The 26,095-nt window shown below is 41.2% G+C and overlaps 1 protein-coding gene across 1 annotated transcript in view; it reads right to left on the bottom strand.

Annotated features, from left to right (window-relative positions):
* The window catches only part of LOC128692198 (probable endonuclease 4), a 40,078-nt gene that overhangs the window by 8,809 nt on the left and 5,174 nt on the right, over positions 1 to 26,095 (bottom strand). The window contains exons 4-7 of the mRNA XM_070096335.1: positions 24,510 to 24,663; positions 23,719 to 23,837; positions 22,770 to 22,878; positions 14,735 to 14,839 (exon numbers count right to left, since the gene is read on the bottom strand). Of these exons, the coding sequence (XP_069952436.1) occupies positions 14,735 to 14,839; positions 22,770 to 22,878; positions 23,719 to 23,837; positions 24,510 to 24,663 (487 nt within the window). The remainder of the gene's footprint in view (positions 1 to 14,734; positions 14,840 to 22,769; positions 22,879 to 23,718; positions 23,838 to 24,509; positions 24,664 to 26,095) is intronic.

A 26,095-nucleotide genomic window follows, 5' to 3' on the forward strand; every position in this document is an offset into this window, starting at 1 on the left:
ACAAGTTTAGCACTTTCCATGAACATAATATTAAAACAATACACTAATAAAACCAAACATATTTACACTACACTATTTACAACAGTACTCCTCAAGTATTAAATGAAAGCACTTATTACCTCAATAACAAGGTTACATGCACTATTATATGGTAGTAGTAGAATTTGTAGTATCAGTACTAGTAGTATCAGTACTAGTAGTATCAGTACTAGTAGTACTAGTACTAGTATTATTAGTACTAGTATTAGTACTAGTATTAGTAACCCCCCTTTTCCTGTAAAGATTACTAAAAAGAATAAGAAGAAGAAAATTGTCAAAGTGGGAAGCCTGAATGTGCGTGGATGTTGTGCAAATGATAAGTAGATGATTGTGGATGTTATGCATGAGAAGAAGCTGGATGTCTTGGCTTTAAGTGAAACAAAGCTGAAGGGGGTGGGAGAGTTTCAAGGGAGAGGAATAAATGGGATTAGGTCAGGGGTTTCAAATAGTTAGAGCTAAAGGAGGAGTAGCAATAATGTTGAAGGATAAGCTATGGCAGGAAAAGAGGGACTACAAATGTATTAATTCAAGGATTATGTGGAGTAAAATAAAGATTGGATGTGAAAAGTGGGTTATAGTAAGCGTGTATGCACCTGGAGAAGAGAGAAATGTAGAGGAGAGAGAGAGATTTTGGGAAATGTTGAGTGAATGCGTGGGGAGTTTTGAATCAAGTGTGAGAGTAATGGTGGTTGGGGATTTCAATGCTAAAGTGGGTAAAAATGTTGTGGAGGGAGTAGTAGGTAAATTTGGGGTGCCAGGGGTAAATGTAAATGGGGAGCCTTTAACTGAGCTATGTGTAGAAAGAGATTTGGTAATAATACATATTTTATGAAAAAGAGGATAAATAAATATACAAGGTATGATGTAGCACGTAATGAAAGTAGTTTGTTAGATTATGTATTGGTGGATAAAAGGTTGATGGGTAGGCTCCAGAATGTACACGTTTATAGAGGGGCAACTGATATATCGGATCATTATTTAGTTGTAGCTACAGTTAGAGTAAGAGGTAGATGGGAAAAGAGGAAGGTGGCAACAACAAGTAAGAGGGAGATGAAAGTGTATAAGCTAAGAGAGGAGGAAGTTCGGGTGAGATATAAGCGACTATTGGCAGAAAGGTGGGCTAGTGCAAAGATAAGTAGTGGGGGGGTTGAAGAGGGTTGGAATAGTTTTAAAAATGCAGTATTAGAATGTGGGGCAGAAGTTTGTGGTTATAGGAGGGTGGGGGCAGGAGGAAAGAGGAGTGATTGGTGGAATGATGAAGTAAAGGGTGTGATAAAAGAGAAAAAGGTAGCTTATGAGAGGTTTTTACAAAGCAGAAGTGTTATAAGAAGAGCAGAGTATATGGAGAGTAAAAGAAAGGTGAAGAGAGTGGTGAGAGAGTGCAAAAGGAGAGCAGATGATAGAGTGGGAGAGGCACTGTCAAGAAATTTTAATGAAAATAAGAAAAAATTTTGGAGCGAGTTAAACAAGTTAAGAAAGCCTAGGGAAAGTATGGATTTGTCAGTTAAAAACAGAGTAGGGGAGTTAGTAGATGGGGAAAGGGAGGTATTAGGTAGATGGCGAGAATATTTTGAGGAACTTTTAAATGTTGAGGAAGAAAGGGAGGCGGTAATTTCGTGCACGGGCCAGGGAGGTATACCATCTTTTAGGAGTGAAGAAGATTATTATTATAATCAAATAGAAGCGCTAAGCCACAAGGGCTATACAGCGCTGCAGGGCAGGAAGGAAGCGAGGGCATCAGGTGGCAAAAGGGAGATGGATGAGTAATAGGTTATGGATAACAACGGGGCAGTGGATGGTGAAAGGGTAAAGGGCAGCAAGAGACTGAACTAGAAAGGGCTCAGGGGAGTGCAAAAGGTATCATCATCAGAGTTTGTGGAGCAAATCAGTCGTTGTCAAGAAGTCAATGAGAGAGTCAGGATTAAAGGAGGGTCCATCAGCAAGAAGGGAAGGTAAAGAGAGAGTAGTAGAACGAAGACGACGTTGGAGGTAAATTCTGAGTGCTCATTGATAGAGAGGGCAGTCTAACAGAATGTGGCTAATCGATACTGGAACTTGACACTGCTCACAGAGAGGAACAGGGTGCCTCTCCATGAGATACCCATGAGTAAGACGAGTGTGGCCAATGCGAAGGAGGGAGAGAGTGGTCTCCTAACCTCGGCACTGATGACAAGAAGACGGCAAGTAACCTATGCTTGGTTTAATAGAATGAAGTTTGTTACCGAGCAGAGTTGACCAACGTTGTTGCCAATGGGTGTGAAGGTGGGTAGCTATTGCAGCAAAATAGTCCAGAAATGGAACACCTCTATAGAAAATTGGTAGGTCATGTACTGCTGACCACGCAGCAGTGTCTGCCTGTTCATTGCCCTGTACGTTAACATGACCAGGAACCCAACAAAAAACAATATCTTTATGCTTGGTTGAGATACGGCGTAGCCAAAGTTGGATACGGAGAACTAGGGGGTGAGATGTATCAAATTTTCGTATAGCCTGTAGAGCACTAAGGGAGTCTGAGACTACCACAAATGATGACACAGGCATAAATGCGATACGAATAAGTGCTGCAAGAATGGCATACAATTCAGCAGTAAAAATGCTAGCCGAAGATAGTAAATGCCCTCGCATGACGCTGTCCGGAAACACTGCTGCGAATCCGACACCGTCTGAAGACTTAGAGCCATCTGTGTACACAGCGATGGCATCAGAATGAGAGTGGAAGTGATCAAGAAAGAGAGAGCGGGAAGCCACCGTAGGCAGTTGGGCTTTCGAGCAAGGGAGTGAGAAAAAACAGACCCGAACAGCTGGAACTTCCCAGGGGGTAAGGAAAAGTGAGATGCTACATGAACATATAAAGGTGGTAACTGAAGCTAAGACAAGAGCGAATGTAGGCGAAGAGAAAAGGGACGGAGCAAACGGGCGGCGAACAAATAAAGAATGTCTACTAATATCGGTGACCATTCTATAAATGGAAGGATTGTGGAGATCGTGAGAGTGTACATAGTAGCGAAGGCAATGGGCATCACGACGATCAGACAAGGATGGAACATTCGCTTCTGCATAGAGGCTTTCAACAGGGGAAGAGCGAAAAGCACCAAGGCATAAACGTAATCCTTGGTGATGGATGGGGTTAAGGCTAGAGAGAGTAGCAGGAGAGGCCGCTGAATAAATCTGGTCACCATAATCGAGTTTCGATAAAACGAGGGCTGAATGTAGGCGAAGCAGAGTTCGACGATCAGCTCCCCAGGAAAGATGAGCAAGGGTTTTAAGAAGGTTTAGCAGGCTGTGACAAGTTGCCTTCAGAGAGGTAATGTGAGGTTTCCAGGATAACCTACGGTCAAAGAGGAGGCCTAGAAACCTGACTATCATGTTCGGGGATACGAGAGCCATAGAGATGCAAAGGATGATCGGAGATGACAGAGCGTCTAGTGAAAGTAATTTGGTGAGTTTTGGTACTGGAAAATTTAAACCCATGCGTGGTGGCCCAAGTGGAAACACAGTCGACCACACGCTGGAGAGAAACTGCAATGAGATGACAGTCAGCGCCTGCACAAGCAATAGCGAAGTCATCAACATAGAGTGATGACCAAATATTGGGTGGAAGAACAGAGGCCAAATCATTTATAGCAAGGCGAAAAAGTGTTGTGCTCAGAACACATCCCTGAGGGACACCTTCAGCTTGGACAAAGTCCGGGGAAAGCACATTATTGACTCAAACACTGTGTCATATGCCTTCTCAAGGTCAAAAAATATGGCAATAACCGAGTGATTATTTGCAAAGCATTACGAGCATACGTATCCAAGCGTAGTAAGGGGTCTATGGTAGAACGGCCCTTACGAAAGCCATATTGACTAGCGGAGAGACTGTTGTGTGTCTCTAAATACCACATTAAACTGCGATTTACCAGACGTTCCATCACTTTGCAAACTGCACTAGTAAGAGCGATGGGACGATAGTGGGAGGCATCATGTCCTGTAGAACCCGGCTGGTGGAAAGGGAGAACAATGGCAGATTTCCACAGCTGGGGAAGAACTCCTTGTGCCCAAATAAGATTGAAGAGGTGTAAGAGGACTACAAGGGCTGACTGATGTAAATGTAACATATGAATATGAATGTCGTCAGGTCCAGCTGCCGATGATCGGCAAGCTGAGAGTGTTGCCTCCAGTTCCTGAAGTGTAAAAGGCACATTATACTGTTCTTCTCTGAGAGAAGAAAAGTCCAAGGGTACTAACACTCTGGCAGACTTTGAGGAAAGAAACGAGGGGCATAGATGAAGCCCCCGGGAAATACGGACCAGATGAGTGCCAATTTCAATGGCAACGTCAAGAGGGTTTGCTACATCAATACCGGCGACCCGTAGAACAGGAGCCGGGTCAGGAGAGTATTTACCACTCAATTTCCTCACTTTTTTCCAGACTGCACTCATAGAGGAAGCAGAGGTGATGGTGGAAACATAGTCTCACCAGCAAGTGCGTTTAGCATCACAGATTACACGGCGAGCGATCGCATGCTTCTGCTTAAAATCAAGAAGTCTCTCATTGGTTCTATTGTATCGGTACCTGCCCCATGCAGCGCGTTTCAAATGTACTGCACGAGCACAAGCAGGAGACCACCAAGGCACGCACTTCTGAGAATGCTTGCCTGAGGTTTGGGGTATAGAATGAGAAGCTGCGGTATAAACTGACGTCGAGAAGAGGTGTAGGAGCTCATCAATGGAGGATGAAGAAGGAACCTCACTAAAAGCAGTGAGTTGCGAGTAAAGGTCCCAATTTGCCCGATCAAATTGCCAGCGAGGGCTACAGAAAGGTGGTGAATATGAAGGAGAAGTAAGAATGATTGGAAAATGATCGCTGTCATGTAAGTCCGGTAGAACAGACCAGGTGAAGTCTAGTGCAGTGGAGGAAGAGCAGACTGATAGATCGATGCAAGAGAGAGTATGAGTACGAGGATCAAAATGGGTGGGAGTACCCGTATTTAAAACATGGAGGGGGTGAGAGGCGAGAAAAGCCTCCAACTGGATGCCACGTGAGTCACAATGAGACCCCCCCAGAGGAAATGGTGGGCGTTAAAATCACCAAGTAACAGAAGTGGTGGTGGTAAGGATGAAACAAGAAAGGCAAAGTCTGGGATAGAAAATGCTCGAGAAGGAGAGAAATGTAAAGAACATATTGTAAACCACTTATTCAAGTGGATACGGGCTGCAGTGTAATGCAGCGAGGTATGGACATATAGTTGACAGTACGGAATATCATTGCTAAGAAGAAGGGCACTTTCATTAAAGGTCCCATCTGAGAAAGGATCCGAAGAATACAATAAATTATAGCCTGAGAAAGGTTGGAAAACAGCTGAGTGTAATTTTGGTTCTTGTAAGCAAGCACCAACAGGGGAAAACCTGGAAAGCAATATCTGAAGCTCACCCCGATTACCCGAGGCCACGGATATTCCACTGTAAATAGGCCATGATTGGAGATGAAGAAAATACCAGGAATCCGTAGGGAAAGGCACCTACGGACTAGAGGGGTTAGAAAAGTCAACGTGTGGTGGCATTGGAAGACGTTCAAGCAGCAAAGGAACGGAGCGTTGCGAAGAATGGGGTTGTGAAGATGGAGGAGAGGGAAGAGAAGGAACAGGAAGTGAATCAGTGTCCATTGAAGGTTTAGTCTCTGCAATATATTCTGAAATGGCTTCAAGTGTTTCTGAATTCAAAAATGTATGGAAGACCATACTGGAGGTAGAAGGGGGAGGGTGAGTAAAGATTGGGACAGTAATGGACTGTACCAAAGTAGAGGGGGACAAAAGAGTGTAAGGGACTGGAGATGAAGTGTGGGGGGGGCAACAGAAGAGGCAGAAACCTGGGAGGTGGCAGAAGAGGGAGAAACTTGGGAGGGGACGGGGATGGAAGGCATAGTACGAGGAGGAGGGTGAATCTCCACACTTGTAATAGAGCCAGAGAGAGGGGAAGAACTAGGCACAGAGACTAGAAAGGTAAAGTGTGGAGGTGGAAGAAGGGAAGGAAGGGGGCAAAGAAGATTTGAGCAATGTGGATTTTTTGGACTTCTGAGAAGTAGAGGGGAGATTGGTATAAGGTGTCGTACGAGGTCTTGTCGATACTGAGGCTTGTGAGGAAGGACGCGAAGATGTGAGAACAGACTGAGTTGTAGTCGGGACGTCGAGCCAAGGACAGCAAAAGGATTAGATGCCGGAGTGGCTATGGGAGGGGTAACAACAGAGGAGGCTGCAGAAGATGGGACCCCAGAAGTGGGGGGATGTTTTGAAACACGAGAATAAGAAACACGGGGTAGTCTCCCTTGGAGGCGGAGATAAGTAACTGCCATACCATAAGGGAGACCTTCTGCCTCTTTGAGGCAACGGATTTCACGTTCATTTAAGTAGACCTGGCAACGGCGGGAGTACGATGGGTGAGCATTACAATTAAGGCAAGATGGAGGTTGACTGCAAGATGTATTAGAATGGTCGTCGGCACTACAGACTGGGCATTCGGCTATAGATCTGCAATATTTCGCTGGGTGACCAAAACGCCAGCAATTTCTACACTGTTGCGGTGTAGGTATCACCCTTCGAACTTGTAACCGATGCCCCGCGACATATACAGAGGACGGGAGTTCTCGGCTGTCAAAAGTTAAACGAGCTACATTGCGAGGGTAACGTCTCCGCCCACGGGCAGGAAGGACATAAGTGTCTACTTTGAGGATTGGGAGATCCTGGAGTTCCAGCTGTTCAAGAATGTCATTACCTCATGACTGGAAATTCTGTTGGACTATGGTATGGGGCAGAATGACAGTACCACTACAAGAATTGAGAGAAAGATGTTTTTCAATAGTGATAGGAGTAGTATCGATATTCGAAAGGAGAGAAAGTTCATGAGCTTCGGTAGCATTCTGGACAGTGACGATGCGCGTACCGCTCTTGAGAGCATGAAATGAAATATCTCTACCAACATGACGGAGGAGCGCTTTGCCAATACTATGGTCAGAAAGATTGGCAGAAGTCGGTCTTAAAGTAAAGAATTTAGTCCATTGTGTGGTCCGAAACTGAGCGTGGAGAGGGAGTGCATGACACATTGGTCTTCTCCGAGTAGAATGGGAAGGTAACGAAGGAGCATCATCAGGAGATTGACATTGGCGTTTAGCCCTTTGAGGGTTTTGGTCGTACTAGTACGTCTTACGCGTAGGGGTTTTTGACGTACTAGTACGCATAAATTCTAGCGGCCTCAAATCTCGCAGGAAAAGGCTGATAATCCTATATGTGAGAGAATGGGTCTGTGTGGTGGGTGTGCGCAGTAGGAAAAAAATCTGGGACCCAGTGGTGCATTGTGGGAATGCCATCATAGTACACAATTTCCACCGTGCCCTGCGGTAAGAAGTTCCTCACTCCTCGGCGAATTGGGACACTTTTGTTTCCCAGTGACAGTTCTAATACAGATGGAAGTGACAGTGAAGATGAGTTTCAAGGTTCTGGTGAGGTTTTGACCGAAACTAATGACCATAATATGGGTAATAGTGAGGAAAACCCAGACAACCCACAGCCTTCCACCTCTGGTGCTGGGCCGTCGTTCAGTTGTACCAGAATCAAAGAGGAAACTCCTATTTTCCAAAATCCCAGACTCAGATGTGAGCATTGGTGATGATAATGATAGTGATTATGAACTACAAGCTCTTCAAACTTGTTCCAAGAATGGAGGAGGAGGAGGAGGCAGAGGAGGAGGAGGCAAGAGGAGGAGGAGGCAAGAGGAGGAGGGGGCAAGAGGAGGAGGAGGCAGAGGAGGAGGAGGCAGAGGAGGAGGAGGCAGAGGAGGAGGAGGAGGAGGAGGAGGAGGAGGAGGAGGAGGAGGAGGAGGAGGAGGAAGAAGAGGAGGAGGAGGAGGAGGAAGAAGAGGAGGAGGAGGAAGAAGAGGAGGAGGAGGAGGAAGAGGAGGAGGAAGAGGAGGAGGAGGAGGAGGAAGAAGAAGAATACGTAATGATAACAATAATACATAATAATAATACATAATAATAATAATACATAATAATAATAATACATAATAATAATACATAATAATAATAATAGGTAATAATAATAATATGTAATAATAAATGTTCACCCATGACAGTAACAAGATAAGGGGAGATAACATCTGATAAGTGCTGACGTTTGATGAGGGTAAATGAGGGTAGAGCTGATGCCAAAAGATGAGATGAACATCGCCCTCCCTTTGTTTTTGCTGGTATACTAACATTTCTGTCTGTCTATTTGCCTGTCTGTCAAGCTCCCTGTCTATCCATCTAGCTCTCTGTCTCAGAGAGCCACAAGACTGCATCATCACTTTTACTCACATCTTCAAGCAGAGTATAGCACTTTGTCTGGGTTTCTTGGGTTATCCTAGGTAATTTATACTATGTATACTTGTATTTATGTGTACCTGTGAGACAGAGATAGACAGACAGATAGAATGAGGGAGAAAGATAATTAGATAGAATGGAGGAGGGGAAGCAGCATCCTACTCCATTGTTTTGACAGGCCGGAGGGGGAGTGAGTAATGAGCCAATATGTCACTTTGACAGCTGCCGACTCCTTGTAATTTACACTATGGATGAGGAGGAGAAGGAGAAGGAGGAAGAGTAGGGGGAAGAGGAAGAAGAGGAGGAGGAGGAAGAGGAGGAGGAGGAAGAGGAAGAGTAGGAGGAAGAGGAAGAAGAGGAGGAGGAGGAAGAGGAGGAGGAGGAAGAGGAAGAGTAGGAGGAAGAGGAATAGTAGGAGGAAGATTAGGGGGAAGAGGAGGAAGAGGAAGAAGAGGAGGAGGAGGAAGAGTAGGAGGAAGAGGAAGAAGAGGAGGAGGAGGAAGAGGAGGAGGAGGAAGAGGAAGAGTAGGAGGAAGAGGAAGAGGAGGAAGAGGAAGAGTATGAGGAAGAGTAGGAGGAAGAGTAGGGGGAAGAGGAGGAAGAGGAAGAAGAGGAGGAGGAGGGTGGAACACTAGTACACTGGTACTGGTACACTAACATTTCTGTCTGTCTATTTGTCTGTCTGTCAAGCTCCCTGTCTATCTGTCTATCCGTCTAGCTCTCTGTCTCAAAGAGCCACAAGACTGTGTCATCACTTTTACTCACATCTTCAAGCAGAGTATAGCACTTTGTCTGGATTTCTTGGGTTATCCTAGGTAATTTATACTATGTATACTTGTATTTATGTGTACCTGTGAGACAGAGATAGACAGACAGATAGAAAGAGAGAGACAGATTGAAAGAGATAGAATGAGGGAGAAAGATAAAACACCATTGTGTATGACACCATGTTTCAGAGTTCCACAAGCTGCAGAACTAATAGGAATATGTTCAGTGACTGTATATTGGTATATATATTATAGAACAATATTAATAAACAATGTTTTGTATTGTTTGTTTTTGTAAACAAGTTTTGTAAACAATATATTGATAATTATGTTTGTGTGCTTATTGTGTTGTATACAACGAGTGTATATATGTACATTGCACCTTACTTTGGTCTCATAGGCCACATAAGTTATGTGAAAAAATAAAATAGTGAAAAAAACAACAAACCTTCAAATACAAGTAAATCAAAGTTTACCGGGTGAGCGGCAGTCGCCGCTGTTGCCATACGCGGCTCATTTTCTGCAAACTTCATGTATCCATATCTCCGTAAGTATTGATGGTAAATTTTTTTGTTTATCCTATAATGTTTAGAAAAAAAAACTATTTTTTCATAAGAAAAAATAATTTTTTTTTTTTTGAAATTTGGCCGACCCTGAGAACGAGTTTCGGAGAGGGCCTGTCGACCCTCAAAGGGTTAGGAGTAGGACCGGAGTTGGTCCGGCATGAAACGGGCTGGCAATTCGAAAATTGCCGTACTGTAGAGGGAGAGGCCGGAAGCATAGTCAAAGGAGAGCGGAGGTCAGACAAATCGAAAGAGTCAGTCGAAGCCCCGGTACCTGAAGCGGGTCAGGAAACAGCACCAGCAAGAGGTACAGGGGCATCAGGAGTGTCCGAAGAGTGGTCTAAAAGCAAGGCAGGGTCAGAATGGGGTGCGGTATCAAGAAGGGGCCCGGGGGTAGTGGGTTCATGGATTGGGTTCTCCATGGTTAGGTTACTCCTTTGCTTTTTGTTTTTAAGAAAAAAAAAGAAAGAAGAAAAGAAAATAAAAATAAAAAAAAGAACAAAAAAAGGGGGGAGCAGGGAGGAATATTTCCCAGGAGGAATGAAAGGGCCGGAAATCTCCCTCCACGCCCAAGAGGACCTCAGCGCCGCTAGTAGCGCAGATGCAGCATGGAACCCATGCCATACCCTACCCTTCATGCCAGTAAACCAGCAATCCGGGATAGCAACCTCACATCTGCCGAGCTACCTCGGTGGACAAAAGAGAGGGCGGTCGGATATCCGCCACAAAGCATACTTCCTTCGGCCACCACCCCCGGAATCCGAAAGGTGGCTTCCAGAGATACACCCGTCGCCCGAAAGACACCCAAAGCTACTCCGGGATACCGGAGAGGGATCGGGACATCCCCAGGCGATCCAGATTCCACAGCAAACTACGCCACCGCCAAGAACCTCAACGGAATGGGATGGACCCCGGTATCCTTTCCCCTACCTAGGAACTAGGGCGCCTGTGGGAGAACTCCCAAAGGCCAAAAAGAGTAAGGGCAAAAGGGAGGGGTGGGGAGGAGGAGGAGGAAAGGAAAAAGGGGAGGATGGGATAGGGAGGGGGGGATTGGGGGGTAATTAGGTTCGGTCTGAGGAAGGAGACCGACAGGTCTGATTCCTCAGACCAAGAGCCTCTTCACCACAACAAGGAGCCCCACTTGAAGAACAGCAGAATGTAAGTGTGGGGGAGGTACGTGAGGCATTACGTGGAATGAAAAGGGGTAAAGCAGCTGGAACTGACGGGATCATGACAGAAATGTTAAAAGCAGGGGGGGATATAGTGTTGGAGTGGTTGGTACTTATGTTTAATAAATGTATGAAAGAGGGGAAGGTACCTAGGGATTGGCGGAGAGCATGTATAGTCCCTTTATATAAAGGGAAAAGGGACAAAAGAGATTGTAAAAATTATAGAGGAATAAGTTTACTGAGTATACCAGGAAAAGTATACAGTAGGGTTATAATTGAAAGAATTAGAGGTAAGACAGAATGTAGGATTGCGGATGGGCAGGGAGGTTTCAGAGTGGGTAGGGGATGTGTAGATCAAGTGTTTACATTGAAGCATATATGTGAACAGTATTTAGATAAAGGTAGGGAAGTTTTTATTGCATTTATGGATTTAGAAAAGGCATATGATAGAGTGGATAGAGGAGCAATGTGGCAGATGTTGCAAGTATATGGAATAGGTGGTAGGTTATTAAATGCTGTTAAAGAGTTTTTATGAGGATAGTGAGGCTCAGGCTAGGATGTGTAGAAGAGACGGAGAATACTTCCCGGTAAAAGTAGGTCTTAGACAGGGTTGTGTAATGTCACCATGGTTGATTAATATATTTATAGATGGGGTTGTAAAAGAAGTAAATGCTAGGGTGTTCGGGAGAGGGGTGGGATTAAATTATGGGGAATCAAATTCAAAATGGGAATTGACACAGTTACTTTTTGCTGATGATACTGTGCTTATGGGAGATTCTAAAGAAAAATTGCAAAGGTTAGTGGATGAGTTTGGGAATGTGTGTAAAGGTAGAAAGTTGAAAGTGAACATAGAAAAGATTAAGGTAATGAGGGTATCAAATGATTTAGATAAAGAAAAATTGGATATCAAATTGGGGAGGAGGAATATGGAAGAAGTGAATGTTTTCAGATACTTGGGAGTTGACGTGTCGGCAGATGGATTTATGAAGGATGAGGTTAATCATAGAACTGATGAGGGAAAAAAGGTGAGTGGAGCGTTGAAGTATATGTGAGAGTCAAAAAACGTTATCTATGGAGGCAAAGAAGGGAATGTATGAAAATATAGTAGTACCAACACTCTTATATGGATGCGAAGCTTGGGTGGTAAATGCAGCAGCGAGGAGACAGTTGGAGGCAGTGGAGATGTCCTGTCTAAGGGCAATGTGTGGTGTAAATATTATGCAGAAAATTCGAAGTGTGGAAATTAGGAAAAGGTGTGGAGTTAATAAAAGCATTAGTCAGAGGGCAGAAGAGGGGTTGTTGAGGTGGTTTGGTCATTTAGAGAGAATGGATCAAAGTAGAATGACATGGAAAGCATATAAATCTATAGGGGAAGGAAGGAAGGGGAGGGGTCGTCCTCGAAAGGGTTGGAGAGAGGGGGTAAAGGAGGTTTTGTGGGTGAGGGGCTTGGACTTCCAGCAAGCGTGCGTGAGCGTGTTAGATAGGAGTGAATGGAGACGAATGGTACTTGGGACCTGACGATCTGTTGGAGTGTGAGCAGGGTAATATTTAGTGAAGGGGTTCAGGGAAACCAGTTATTTTCATATAGTCGGACTTGAGTCCTGGAAATGGGAAGTACAATGCCTGCACTTTAAAGGAGGGGTTTGGGATATTGGCAGTTTGGAGGGATATGTTGTGTATCTTTATACGTATATGCTTCTAAACTGTTGTATTCTGAGCACCTCTGCAAAAACAGTGATAATGTGTGAGTGTGGTGAAAGTGTTGAATGATGATGAAAGTATTTTCTTTTGGGGGATTTTCTTTCTTTTTTTTTTTGGGTCACCCTGCCTCGGTGGGAGACGGCCGACTTATTGAAAAAAAAAAAAATTAGTACTAGCAGCAGCAGTAGTAGTAGTAGTAGTAGTAGTAGTACTAGTACTACTACTAGTACTACTACTACTACTACTACTACTACTACTACTACAGGTCCGCCATCACAAATCTGGCATCAATGGGACCTGTAGTGTGCTGGATTATTGAGATCGCCAGATTACAGAGTGATTAGGTTAGAATGCATTTAATAAAGTTAACCAACTTGACTTACAAAAGAAAGTTCACTGAACATCGGCAAAAATGTAACATTTCTGCTACTTTGAGCTCAATTTCAAGGTACTTTTCACCGTGAAACCAATCAAAATCATATCTATTTCTGTAATATATCTTCCATTTTATCAAATGAGACCAAAAAAACGAGAATACATCCATAAAAACCGTACAAAAATATACCGCTAAGGGCGGCTAATGGCTGAGAAGTGAACTCCATTATTTATTGTCTGATTTTTTTCATTTTTTGGTGTACGTTAAGAAACATCTTTTCATCATACAGTGCCCAAGTTTCAATAAGATAGCCAACAAACAACTGAGAAAAAAATATTTACCAAAAATCATATACATTGGAACCTCTACTTACAAGTGCCCCGACATACGAGTTTTTCGAGATACGAGCCATCACTCAGTCAATTTTCTGGTCTGAGTTATGAGATAAAATCCAAGTTACAAGCGAGCTTCCCCCTCAAGGGAGGTTCCTTGACGCTGATGAGGGGCTCTGGAGCTAGGGAATTGGATCTGTGCTCCAGTTCCCTAAATTAAGCCTGAATACCTTCCATCCCCTCCCCCCCCACAGGTGCTGTATAAGCCTACGGGTTCAGTGCTTCCCCATTACAATAATAGCAATAATAACGAGTGAGCTTCAGAACGCTGCCACTAGTTGGTGCAACTATACTGTACTTTTTACCATTATTCTAGAGTGTAAGCTTTCTAATCATAAAAAAGTTTACTGTTAAGCATTTTGGCGTGTTATGCCAGCAGCGGCCTCATACATCTTGTGTTTACCATGTCTCTTGATACCATCATTTTCCCTTGTGCTTAATTTAGAGGAATATTCATGGTGCATTATCTGCTTACAAGCAAATCTATGATGATATAAATAAACAAACCATATAGCCTAGGTGTGTAGTAGGCTATACCATTTATGTTTGTGTAAGTACAGTCTATGACATTCGCACAACAACATAATCACCAAACAGTGCATTTCTTAGAACATATCCCTGTCATTAAGCAAGACATGACTTCATTAATAGTAGTAGTAGTACTAGTATTCATTTCTTTGAGTAATACAAAATATGTAGTTAAATGAACTGGTACAATAGCAGACTCAAAAAAAAGTCACTAATTATGCAATGCATTTCAGGTAACTTATCATTAAGCTTACATCTTACTTAAGAACTAGACACAGACTATTAACTAGGACTTCTTGTGCAGCTAGTTACAATTACAAGTACAGTAAGAAAGATAGCTAATGACAAATGTCAATTACAAAAGAATCACATATTATTTAAACTAGTTCGATGATCTTCAGTTTTGTGGAGTCATAAAAATATTCTGAAACATAGCTTACCATAATGGTAGAATAAAACAAGTGAAACTGGAGCTGCCATCCTTTTTCTTTAATCAAATCTGATTACTTCCCATTCACCCAGGATTTTATTACCCTAATGGGTTTAATGCTTTCCTAAAAATAATAAAGAAAATACAGTAGAAAGCAATTCTACACTGCACTTTACTTACATTTTTGTCTGACTATACACTCCTCTACAATAAAAATCCTTTCATCCCCAATGCTCCATTAGCATTTTCACTGCTTTGTCTTCCACTCTTCCCTAGTAACTCGTGTATGCTAGATATAAAATATTACAGGCAGTAACGTTACTAAACAACACTGAACTTCAAGCTCGTTCAAAAATCTGGGAAAAGCTACTGACAATATATAAAGGTATTCCATAATTCTGAAAAGTTCTCTAATTCAATACATTAACTAACCTTTAGAATCATTCATGTGTAACCCTCGAAGAAACTGCCATCCTATGATTTTGCCAAAATCATCCAGTAACTCCTGGAATCCAGTTTCAGTAGAAAGATCATAACCTGAAATTAAGCAATTACTGGTACATACACTTAATGAAAACTTGAAAGATTCAAGCACTAATGAAAAGTTTCCTAAAATTAAGGGAAACCTTTATACTTGTAAAGGACCCTAGAGCCAAAGAAATACAGCTGCCTTCCCTTTTCGTGGACCAAACCTGATTATGTCCCATTTCCCAGGCACTGTATGACTCACTAAGTAGATAAGCTTTAAATCTAAAAAGCTAAAATTCGTGTACAGGTGACTGTTAGATAAAATAGTAATGTTCTTGAAAATGGCATGCAATCAAAAATGCATGTAAAATGAACTGAAGAACATATGGGAAAATAGGGTTACATTCATTACACCCCACTAAAATCCAAGCAAACTTTGTATAGGTCTCAAAATTGTAAAAAAAAAAAAAAAAAAAAAAAAAAAGGAAGGAAGGATAATGATGAATTGTAGGTTATTGTGTTTATGTGCATTAATCAAAGATCCCACATCCACATCTCTGCTAGCAGACTGAGGTGCCTTGTTGTTCAGTTGTCCCACATGTTGCAACCAGTGAGATGAAGCAGCTGACATCACAGCTGAGCATTGCATGACCTACTTCCACTCATAGGCAATACTCACCTATGATGTCAACTCCAGCTGCTTCATCTCACCTCTTTTCTAGTATACAAGATCTGGCCGCATTCCTATGCTTTAGGCTTGAGGAAATGACCATCTCTCAATGAGGGTGATGGATCACGTCAAAATAACTTCTACTGCCTGTTGTGCAGGCAAAACATTTCAGCAATAAAGATGCCTAAGTGTTGCATATGTCTTATTCACCTCTGCAAGTATATTGTAGTATGCCTGAATAAATTTTCTAGATTTTATCATTCTGAATCACCAAGATTTTACTTTATGTGAACAATTAATGTATACTCCAAGATCTAACACGATAATACAAACAGTCCCAGGAACAACTGAGAATAGAGACAAGTAGTTTTTAATGGATGTGCTGTTGGAGAGTGAGAAAGAGTGAGAACCTTAGTCCCCAAAGGAGTGAGGTGTTTTAGTCAAGAGGGTGATCTGAACTGTGATGTCACCACACTTTTGGCAAGACAGTCCTAATAGGTTCTGACAAGGTGTCACCATGGATTTTGTGAGAGGGAGCAGAAGCTATGATCTACAAGAGTCAATGACCTCGGGAGAGCTGCCCAAGATTTGGAAGACAGCAAACTTAGTACTTACATTTAAAAAAAAAGACAAAGGCAGGAGGCATTGAACTAGAGGCCAGTTTCACTGGCATGTATACCATGCAAAGTAATGAAGAAGACAGAGTTATAAACCACTTGGAAAGCAGTGGTTTCATAAAAAACAACTGGCACGGGTTCAGAGATAGCAAGTCACATTTTATTTACCTTTAGGAATTCTATGATAAAGTCACAAAAGTGTGCTAGGCGAGAGAGGGTTGGGTGGATTGCATTTGCTTAGACTACAAAAAGGCATTTGATACTGTACCACACCTGAGACTGGGACAAAAACTTGAGTAGCAGTACCTTAGAAAAAGAAGTACCTTAGGAAAAAGAAGCAAAAAGTGATTGTCTAGGAAGAGGAGTCAGAATGAGGAAATAACAAGAGGTGTACAAGGACTGGTGTCAAGACCAGTATTGTTTCTGGCTTATGTGAATGACAAGTCATATATAGCTCTATTTGCTTGAGTAAAATAAATGAGGTTAATGCAAACAGGTGAGGACAGGGAAAGGCTGAAAAAGGATGTGGACATAAGGAGTTGGTCTATCTAGATAAGTAGCTGCTCGAATTCAACCCTCAGCAAATGCAAGGTTATAAAGTTCAGGGAAGGGGGTCATAAGACCACACATAGTACAGACTTGGAGAATAGAGGCTGCAGACCTCATTCAAAGAAAAGGACCAGTAAGCATAGTGCCTTCCATATCCCCAGAAACCAACATCAACCATATAACCTCTGCAGGCAATGATTGCCTTGCATATCTGAGAGAGGCCTTCAGGAATCTTCAGCAGTTATTCTGGTGCTTTATACAACATATTTCAGGCCCATCTTGGAATATGCAGCACCAGATGAAACCCACACCTGTGGAAGCATGTAAGAAACTGGAAAAAGTGTAGAAGTATACAACGAGACTAGCTCCAGAGCTAAGAGGTACGAGCTATGAGGAGAAACTGAAGACATTGAATCTAATAAACCTGGAGGACAGAAGGGCCAGGGAAAACATGATAATAATATACAAAATATTCAGAGAAAACAGATACCTGGGGGGCACAGCTGGAAGCTGACACAAATGAGTCACATGTATGTCAATTATTTGTTCAGTTTCAGTGTGGTTGGGAAGTGGAATGATCCTGAAGAAGTGGTGGAGGCAGACTCTATACAAAGTTTTAATAATAGGTACAATAGGGCTGATGAGGCTAGGAGAGAATGAATATGACAAGTGGCAAGTTGAGAGTAAGGGGCCAGGAGTTAAGACTCAACCCTTGCAATTACATATAGGAGAGTACAAAAAGATTAAGAATAAAGATTCTTTATTTCAGCATGATATAATGTTTGTATATAGGTAGTAGGTTGGTAGACAGCAACCGTCCAGGGAGGTACTACCGTCCTGCCAAGTGAGTGTAAAACGAAAGCCTGTAATTGTTTTACATGATGGTAGGATTGCTGGTGTCCTTTTTTCTGTCTCATGAACATGCAAGATTTCAGGTACGTCTTGCTACTTCTACTTACACTTAGGTCACACTACACATACATGTACAAGCACATATATACACACCCCTCTGGGTTTTCTTCTATTTTCTTTCTAGTTCTTTATTTTTTTTTTTTTATTATCACACCGGCCGATTCCCACCAAGGCAGGGTGGCCCGAAAAAGAAAAACTTTCACCATCATTCACTCCATCACTGTCTTGCCAGAAGGGTGCTTTACACTACAGTTTTTAAACTGCAACATTAACACCCCTCCTTCAGAGTGCAGGCACTGTACTTCCCATCTCCAGGACTCAAGTCCGGCCTGCCGGTTTCCCTGAATCCCTTCATAAATGTTACTTTGCTCACACTCCAACAGCACGTCAAGTATTAAAAACCATTTGTCTCCATTCACTCCTATCAAACACGCTCACGCATGCCTGCTGGAAGTCCAAGCCCCTCGCACACAAAACCTCCTTTACCCCCTCCCTCCAACCCTTCCTAGGCCGACCCCTACCCCGCCTTCCTTCCACTACAGACTGATACACTCTTGAAGTCATTCTGTTTCGCTCCATTCTCTCTACATGTCCGAACCACCTCAACAACCCTTCCTCAGCCCTCTGGACAACAGTTTTGGTAATCCCGCACCTCCTCCTAACTTCCAAACTACGAATTCTCTGCATTATATTCACACCACACATTGCCCTCAGACATGACATCTCCACTGCCTCCAGCCTTCTCCTCGCTGCAACATTCATCACCCACGCTTCACACCCATATAAGAGCGTTGGTAAAACTATACTCTCATACATTCCCCTCTTTGCCTCCAAGGACAAAGTTCTTTGTCTCCACAGACTCCTAAGTGCACCACTCACTCTTTTTCCCTCATCAATTCTATGATTCACCTCATCTTTCATAGACCCATCCGCTGACACGTCCACTCCCAAATATCTGAATACGTTCACCTCCTCCATACTCTCTCCCTCGAATCTGATATTCAATCTTTCATCACCTAATCTTTTTGTTATCCTCATAACCTTACTCTTTCCTGTATTCACCTTTAATTTTCTTCTTTTGCACACCCTACCAAATTCATCCACCAATCTCTGCAACTTCTCTTCAGAATCTCCCAAGAGCACAGTGTCATCAGCAAAGAGCAACTGTGACAACTCCCACTTTGTGTGTGATTCTTTATCTTTTAACTCCACGCCTCTTGCCAAGACCCTCGCATTTACTTCTCTTACAACCCCATCTATAAATATATTAAACAACCACGGTGACATCACACATCCTTGTCTAAGGCCTACTTTTACTGGGAAAAAATTTCCCTCTTTCCTACATACTCTAACTTGAGCCTCACTATCCTCGTAAAAACTCTTCACTGCTTTCAGTAACCTACCTCCTACACCATACACTTGCAACATCTGCCACATTGCCCCCCTATCCACCCTGTCATACGCCTTTTCCAAATCCATAAATGCCACAAAGACCTCTTTAGCCTTATCTAAATACTGTTCACTTATATGTTTCACTGTAAACACCTGGTCCACACACCCCCTACCTTTCCTAAAGCCTCCTTGTTCATCTGCTATCCTATTCTCCGTCTTACTCTTAATTCTTTCAATTATAACTCTACCATACACTTTACCAGGTACACTCAACAGACTTATCCCCCTATAATTTTTGCACTCTCTTTTATCCCCTTTGCCTTTATACAAAGGAACTATGCATGCTCTCTGCCAATCCCTAGGTACCTTACCCTCTTCCATACATTTATTAAATAATTGCACCAACCACTCCAAAACTATATCCCCACCTGCTTTTAACATTTCTATCTTTATCCCATCAATCCCGGCTGCCTTACCCCCTTTCATTTTACCTACTGCCTCACGAACTTCCCCCACACTCACAACTGGCTCTTCCTCACTCCTACAAGATGTTATTCCTCCTTGCCCTATACACGAAATCACAGCTTCCCTATCTTCATCAACATTTAACAATTCCTCAAAATATTCCTTCCATCTTCCCAATACCTCTAACTCTCCATTTAATAACTCTCCTCTCCTATTTTTAACTGACAAATCCATTTGTTCTCTAGGCTTTCTTAACTTGTTAATCTCACTCCAAAACTTTTTCTTATTTTCAACAAAATTTGTTGATAACATCTCACCCACTCTCTCATTTGCTCTCTTTTTACATTGCTTCACCACTCTCTTAACTTCTCTCTTTTTCTCCATATAGTCTTCCCTCCTTGCATCACTTCTACTTTGTAAAAACTTCTCATATGCTAACTTTTTCTCCCTTACTACTCTCTTTACATCATCATTCCACCAATCGCTCCTCTTCCCTCCTGCACCCACTTTCCTGTAACCACAAACTTCTGCTGAACACTCTAACACTACATTTTTAAACCTACCCCATACCTCTTCGACCCCATTGCCTATGCTCTCATTAGCCCATCTATCCTCCAATAGCTGTTTATATCTTACCCTAACTGCCTCCTCTTTTAGTTTATAAACCTTCACCTCTCTCTTCCCTGATGCTTCTATTCTCCTTGTATCCCATCTACCTTTTACTCTCAGTGTAGCTACAACTAGAAAGTGATCTGATATATCTGTGGCCCCTCTATAAACATGTACATCCTGAAGTCTACTCAACAGTCTTTTATCTACCAATACATAATCCAACAAACTACTGTCATTTCGCCCTACATCATATCGTGTATACTTATTTATCCTCTTTTTCTTAAAATATGTATTACCTATAACTAAACCCCTTTCTATACAAAGTTCAATCAAAGGGCTCCCATTATCATTTACACCTGGCACCCCAAACTTACCTACCACACCCTCTCTAAAAGTTTCTCCTACTTTAGCATTCAAGTCCCCTACCACAATTACTCTCTCACTTGGTTCAAAGGCTCCTATACATTCACTTAACATCTCCCAAAATCTCTCTCTCTCCTCTGCATTCCTCTCTTCTCCAGGTGCATACACGCTTATTATGACCCACTTCTCGCATCCAACCTTTACTTTCATCCACATAATTCTTGAATTTACACATTCATATTCTCTTTTCTCCTTCCATAACTGATCATTTAACATTACTGCTACCCCTTCCTTTGCTCTAACTCTCTCAGATACTCCAGATTTAATCCCATTTATTTCCCCCCACTGAAACTCTCCTACCCCCTTCAGCTTTGTTTCGCTTAGGGCCAGGACATCCAACTTCTTTTCATTCATAACATCAGCAATCATCTGTTTCTTGTCATCCGCACTACATCCACGCACATTTAAGCAACCCAGTTTTATAAAGTTTTTCTTTTTCTCTTTTTTAGTAATTGTATACAGGAGAAGGGGTTACTAGCCCATTGCTCTCGGCATTTTAGTCGCCTCATACGACACGCATGGCTTACGGAGGAAAGATTCTTTTCCACTTCCCCATGGACAATAGAAGAAATAAAAAAGAACAAGAGCTATTTAGAAAAAGGAGAAAAACCTAGATGTATGTATATATATATATGCATGTGCGTGTCTGTGAAGTGTGACCAAAGTGTAAGTAGGAGTAGCAAGATATCCCTGTTATCTTAGCGTGTTTATGAGACAGAAAAAGAAACCAGCAATCCTACCATCATGCAAAACAGTTACAGGTTTTTGTTTCACAGTCATCTGGCAGGACGGTAGTACTTCCCTGGGTGGTTGCTGTCTACCAACCTACTACCTTCTAGTTCTTATTCTTGTTTATTTCCTCTTATCTCCATGGGGAAGTGGAACAGAATTCTTCCTCCGTAAGCCATGCGTGTTGTAAGAGGCGACTAAAATGCCGGGAGCAAGGGGCTAGTAACCTCTTCTCCTGTATATATTACTAAATGTAAAAGGAGAAACTTTCGTTTTTCCTTTTGGGCCACCCCGCCTCGGTGGGATACGGCCGGTGTGTTGAAAGAAAGATAATGTTTGTATACAGATGGGTGACATTTAGGTTAGCATGCAGAAAGCCCCTTTCTATGCAGAGCATTTCAGGCAAACTCAAGCCTATCTTAGGACTAATAAGGCAATAATTAATTGATTCTTATATGTATATATGGTCTCAAGTGGTTTTAACAATAAACACTTTTACTGAGTTTAATTGTTTTAAGGATTACAGGTAATGAGGTGAGTACAGTAAATGAATAAATGATGGTGAATGCATGGAGTGTGAGCAGGGTAATATTTAGTGAAGGGATTCAGGGAAACCGGTTATTTTTATATAACCGGACTTGAGTCCTGGAAATGGGAAGTACAATGCCTGCACTCTAAAGGAGGGGTTTTGGGATATTAGCAGTTTGGAGGGATATGTTGTGTATCTTTATACGTATATGCTTCTAAACTGTTGTGTTCTGAGCACCTCTGCAAAAACAGTGATAATGTGTGAGTGAGGTGAAAGTGTTGAATGATGATGAAAGTATATTCTTTTTGGGGATTTTCTTTCTTTTTTGGGTCACCCTGCCTCGGTGGGAGGCAGCCGACTTGTTGAAGAAAAAAAAAAATGCACTTTCTTCTGGGAGATGACCCTTGAGTTATAATAAAAAAAAAATTAAAAAAAGATATTATATATTTATTACATGGGTTTTACTGGAAAGAAAATCCCCAAAAAGAAAATACTTTCATCATCATTCAACACTTTCACCTCACTCACACATAATCACTGTTTTTGCAGAGGTGCTCAGAATACAACAGTTTAGAAGCATATACGTATAAAGATACACAACATATCCCTCCAAACTGCTAATATCCCGAACCCCACCTTCAAAGTGCAGGCATTGTACTTCCCAAATTTTATAGTTTTAGCATTTCTTTCTTTCAACACACCGGCCGTATCCTACCAAGGCGGGGTGGCCCAAAAAGAAAAACGAAAGTTTCTCTTTTTAAATTTAGTAACTCATACAGGAGAAGGGGTTACTAGCCCCTTGCTCCCGGCATTTTAGCCGCCTCTTACGACACGCATGGCTTACGGAGGAAGAATTCTGTTCCACTTCCCCATGGAGATAAGAGGAAATAAACAAGAACAAGAACTAGAAAGAGAAAAGAAGAAAACCCAGAGGGGTATGTATATATATGCTTGTACATACATGTGCAAGCATATATATACATACCCCTCTGGGTATATATATATATATAAAATTTGGTATTTTTTACATATAATATGCAGAGCTAACTTCACTATTATATACAGATTAAAATTTAAAATTCCAAAGTCACCAAAAATTACCTGCTGCATGTGCATGGCAAGTATCAATACAAACCCCAATGCGGGATTTGTCTTCTACATGCTCAATGATGAGGCGCAGCTCATGTAAGTCACCACCAATTACAAATCCCTGAAAAACCAAACGGTAATAGATTACTGATGCATGAACAATTACCTTCAGGTAAATAACTAAGGTGCTTCCTTATCAAGCCCAAGTTTTAGCCTTAAAATAAAAAACAATAATGGTGAACTTCATGTTACTGTTACTTTATGTTTACTTCCTTTAAAGACATGAATATAAAAATATAAACTTTTAAGGGTAATCAGCAATTAGGAATGTAAATTAGATTCATGAGACAATGACAAGGGTCTATTCAAGTACTGAGACGAATAAAGATGAGAAGATATACAGAGAAACAAGTAAAAAAAAAAAAAAAAAAACTAATGCTAATAGCAGAAAACAATATACAGATTATATGTCAGCAATTGTGAGAGCACTTCTATCTTCTAATCCTGGCTTAAGACTAGGTTTATCTACAATAACACAGAAATACTGGAGATGTTTTGGTCACCAATGCAATCAAGAAAGATAGCCAATAACCCCTGCCTGTTATCTTAGTTATTGCTTCAAATAGAGAAATCGTGATAACCCTGAGATATTAGTCAATTAATAGTGTATATATTGACCCACACTACCCAATTATAATCATGAGCTTTCTTTTACTAATATGCACAACTGCTGAAAGTTTAAGGTTAATCTAAGAAGTTAGTATCAAGTTAAGCACAATAACTTCATTAGCATTAGGAAACAATAATGAAAGTGTATGGAGTACCTTCCTCAAAATAATAATAGTAGTAAAAAAAAAAGTAGCAGCAACACACCAGATATAGCCAGTGTTAAAATCCCCAGCAAGCATTACAAGACAGCTAGTTGGCTATTTATAAAAAGGTCAATGAACTAACAACTTACCTGGCAACTCATATTTTCTAGAACACATATAACTCCCTTGGTCTGCTTATGGGCAAGGTTGATACTCTCAGCGATGATCTTGCAGCATTCTTCTCGAGTGATCTTTCCCAATGATGATCCTGTAAAAAAAGTTTGTATTAATGAACATTTGTTCTATTTACAACAAAATTTTTCTGTAAATAGTATAAAAACATTTAAGTTCTCAATGAACTAGCAGCAAAATTATTCATCAAACAGAGGTAAATAAATCTAACAAATAATATATAGGAACATTTTTAAAGCAGTTATTTTGAGGTACTAAAGTAGATTTTTTCAGTCCCCCATGCAAGCACTACCTCTGGGAGATAAAAAAAAAAAATGCACCTTTTCCCTCTAGTGCCACTTATCTAATTCATTTTTTCCACCTCTACATAAGTGCAATTTCTATTTTAAGTTTTACCTTCCTTCCAGCTTTCTATTTCTAGTTTCTTCTGTTCTACGAGCTGCTATCAACAAGTTTCTGGACTCAAAATTTTATTAATTTCCTGGGTGAAATATGATGGTGGCATATATCATGCCAAGACCTTCCTTGCAATACAGTATACACCCTTTTGCATAATGCAAATAATTTATTATTTATCCTCTCAATCTCCATCAATGCACTTACTGTATATTCTACCCTCTTTATTAACCTTAAGTCTTTCACAATTATTATTATTATAATCAAAAAGAAGCGCTAAGCCACAAGGGTTATACAGCGCTGCAGGGTAGGGAAGGAAGCGAGTGTATTGGGCGGCAAGTCTTTCACAAACCTGGATGAAAGTTGTAATGAGGTATTCCCAACTTTTCACATCGCTGAAGTTCTTCCAGTAACATATTTCTACTTTTCTCTAAGGTTTCAGGTACTGGACAGCCAAGGTTCATGAGGTAGGAGCCATGTGGAAGAATCAGGTGAGATGGAAAATCCTATTTGGATGAAAAAAAGGTAAATACATTAGAATAATTACATACTGTACATAAAAAATTACTCATGTAAAAACAAATCATAATGACATTACCAGCTGGTAGGTACAGGAACAGAGCTTTGCTCCTGGTATCCCATCTTCAGTATTTATCATACACCTTTTCCAGTTTCCAGTGGCTGTAGCACTTACCACCATCTCTTTAAATCATTCCATTGTTCTAGCTCTGTGTAAAACTTCCTAGTACTCCTTCAGTACCTCTATTTTCTTAGTGTGTAGCTATAGCCTCGTGTTCTCTGTGGTGATAATACTACAACCAAATCTTCACTGCCAATTCTTTTGTATCCTTTGATAATTTTACATGTATGTGATTGTTATGTTTCCTTTTACTGTCCTATCAGCCACTGAAGACATGTCTACAGTCTTCAGCATCTCTTTGCAACTCTCATCATTTAGTTTGGTAACCATTTTGAAGCTCATCTTTGAACCTCCTCTAAAGTGTCCATAGGTTTTTCTTAAATTTAGTCACCATTCCAAAATGGCATACAGTATTCCACTTTTTTCAAAAGTACAATGTCCACAATTTTTCACCATTTCCCATTCCATTTATTTCAGCACTATTTTAATGCCCGAAATGCCTAGGCATGCTAGTGGCCTTCTTTGTAATTAATATTTTATAACATGTAAATCACACATTATAAGCTTTACAAGGAAATAAACATTTTTATTTCATTTCAAGGAGTTTTTCCCTATTTTAATTATGCTAAACCTCTTCATAGTGCAGGATACACATTCCAGAAAATTGGCACTATGAAAAACAACTTTACATAAACTGAAGAACACTTAGGAAAAATAAGGTTTTGTTCCAAAGACCTCCAAATTTGGCAGAGGCAGTGGCGAGATACTGACAGTTGGAGAAAAGACACAAATGCAGTGGTGTCTTTTATTTGTACATTTCACCCAATATTGGGTTTCATCAAGTATTCATAGTAATGAGGCAATAATTAACAGCCCACTGAGAGTAATGTCACATGCTTTGGTCTCATATGATTAGATGTAAAGCTACTTGAGTGTGGAAAGAGCACTGCAGGAAGCCTACTGGCCTATGCTTGGTTTACATTTTAAAATGCTTTGTTATGAGGCACACGAAGTATATATTCCACCATGACGTCTAAGCATGGGACGTCGCTCCCTGCCATTGTCTCTCATATATGCTACGTACTTGATAAAGCCCAATGTTGGGTGAAATGTACAAATAAAGGACTCCACTCAATGTTTTTTTCAAATTCAAATTTGCCAAAGATTTTTTATATTTTACTAGGCACAAATTACTAGTCTACCATATTCTTCTATTCTAGTTGTCATTGCTTATTGGCATGGAAGTGCATGGAAAGGGTTAACATGGCCCCATTGGGTTTAAGTGGATGGCTGTGGCT

The sequence above is a fragment of the Cherax quadricarinatus genome, chromosome 53 (genome assembly GCF_038502225.1).
Source record: "Cherax quadricarinatus isolate ZL_2023a chromosome 53, ASM3850222v1, whole genome shotgun sequence".
NCBI classification, from domain to species: domain Eukaryota; kingdom Metazoa; phylum Arthropoda; class Malacostraca; order Decapoda; family Parastacidae; genus Cherax; species Cherax quadricarinatus.